General features: G+C 36.6%; 1 protein-coding gene across 1 annotated transcript in view; it reads left to right on the top strand.

Moving 5' to 3' along the window:
- Positions 1–2,052, top strand: part of Ptprg (protein tyrosine phosphatase, receptor type, G) — a gene marked incomplete at its 5' end in the record, with an annotated part of 676,568 nt that overhangs the window by 623,149 nt on the left and 51,367 nt on the right. The window contains 1 exon segment of the mRNA XM_013506946.1: positions 1,756–1,847. Within this exon segment, the coding sequence (XP_013362400.1) occupies positions 1,756–1,847 (92 nt within the window).

Here is a 2,052-nt window from a genome sequence, read left to right as displayed (position 1 = left end):
CTCTAGGGCAGTGGTTAGGAACTTATGGCATGGACCCAGCAGCAGACTGTGATCACTGAAAGCTCTGAATGGTTCACCACCACTGGGTGTAGATGGGCTTGGGTGCGTCCCAAGCTTCATGTCCAAAGATTATCTTTGAACTAATCTTTCAGAGGCTCTTCCACTTGTGCATTCTGAATCCTTCCTTGGCCTTTCATTCCCACTTGCTTATTGTTGCAGTATTTCCTTACTGCTAAACACTTTAAGGGAAGTGATGAGATAAATTTGGAAGTTTTTTCTTGAACTGTACATGCTGCTTAATATGCTGGGGGAAACATTTTGGCTCTGCTTAGTTTGATAATGAGAGTTACATCATGAGACCTATAGATTTCTTGGGCATACAAAATGATTGCATATTCATGAACATCTTCAATCCTGAAATATTTGTAAATAACTTGGCAATTGTTTTTCATAACGTTGCCTGTTAAAATTATTAGGACTCTACTTGTTCGCCCAGAGAGAATCTGCACATACAGAGTATCATCTATGTGATAAGTAGTATTTCTATAGTAAGCAACTTGGATTATGCACATAGAGATCATCTTCCTTAAACTGTAAGAGATGCTGTTTTCCACCTAAGAATATTTCAAGTTTGAAAATGTCAATAGATGCAAAGAGCCAACCTAGAGCTATGCTCTCTAGAAAGACAGTAGAGGAGGAATGACATAGTCAGGGGTAACTGTCACCAGATGAAGAGAAGTCAGACTGTGAGGCCTGGATCTATAAAATTCTTGCCAAAGTAGGACCTCATTTACACATACAGATCTTCATACCCTTTGCTAAGAAAAGCATCTGTGGCAGTTTAGATATTTGTGCGTTTGCCAAAGATCTTTCACTCTGAATAAAGTAAATGTCATGTCTGTTGTTTATGTCAAATTCAGCGGAGTATGTTAAAAAGGAAATACTTGCATGGAAGGTTAAGGGCGAGGGAGGCAAGGTTTGGGCGCTCCAGTGAGGTGGGAATGGCTGTTCTGCTGAAGTGCTCCAGGATCAGACTGGGCTCCGTCAATAAGCCTCCAAAAAAATTTAGGATCTTGAGGTGGAAATGGCCTTTTGAAGTGACCCATTACAATAAATTAATCTATACCTAATCTGTGAACATCAAAAAAAAAAAAGAAAATCCCAGTTAATTCAGTCAAACTGATTATTTGGCATCATGTAGACAAAGCTGTCTTTCAGAGGAATTCTTGAAGTAAAATCTGAATTCTTCAAGATAGATGGCACTGTAGCCAGAGCCAGCTAGTACAAGCACATCTGTGTACAAATGAATGTGGGGACTTAAAAGATAGAAAGTAGAATTTGATAGCTCCAAGTTTAAGCTGGACGCCACTTAAGACCAATTTAAAGAAAAAACTTTTGTGACAACATGCATGGAGAGGAGGTGCCACTGGTAAATTCTGACTTTGTGTTAAGTGAATAATGTAGTAATTTAATTGTGTAACTTGCCATGAGTACACAAAGTAAACTCTCTATGGACCTTTTAAAAAAAACCTAATATTTAATGTGACTCATAGGCATTGAAAGTCGTAATGAGATCCTAATGTAAAATAAATCCTTAGAGCCTTTTTCAGACATCTCTTTCAGTTGACAGGATTATATTACTCTTTGCAAAAATCAAATACTTGTCTTGAGTGAGTATGACAGGGTTTATTGGTATCATTTGCTTTTTGGAAGTATTCTGTGTGACTCTGAATATTGTTTTTTTTATTCCCTCAGATGACATGGAAGCCATTCCTGTCAAACAGTTTGTTAAACACATTGGTGAGCTATATTCCAATAATCAGCATGGGTTCTCCGAGGATTTTGAGGTATGTTTCAAGACTAGAAATTAAATTCCAGAAACAAATTTTACTTTAAAGGGAGTTTTATAAACTCAAACCACATTTACTCTGAGTATAACAAAATAATTTTGAAAATTAGAGATTGTTTTTCTTTGCTTTTATAAGCATTTTTCTGAATAAAATAAAGTGAAAGAGTTGCTTGAATTTGTTGCAAAAGTGTGTTTCTATTAAA

The sequence above is a fragment of the Chinchilla lanigera genome, unplaced genomic scaffold, assembly GCF_000276665.1.
Source record: "Chinchilla lanigera isolate Chin_1 unplaced genomic scaffold, ChiLan1.0 scaffold00116, whole genome shotgun sequence".
Lineage (NCBI taxonomy): Eukaryota > Metazoa > Chordata > Mammalia > Rodentia > Chinchillidae > Chinchilla > Chinchilla lanigera.
The sequence above is the reverse complement of the archived record's forward strand: the minus strand, read 5'-3'. Positions and strand labels throughout refer to the sequence as shown.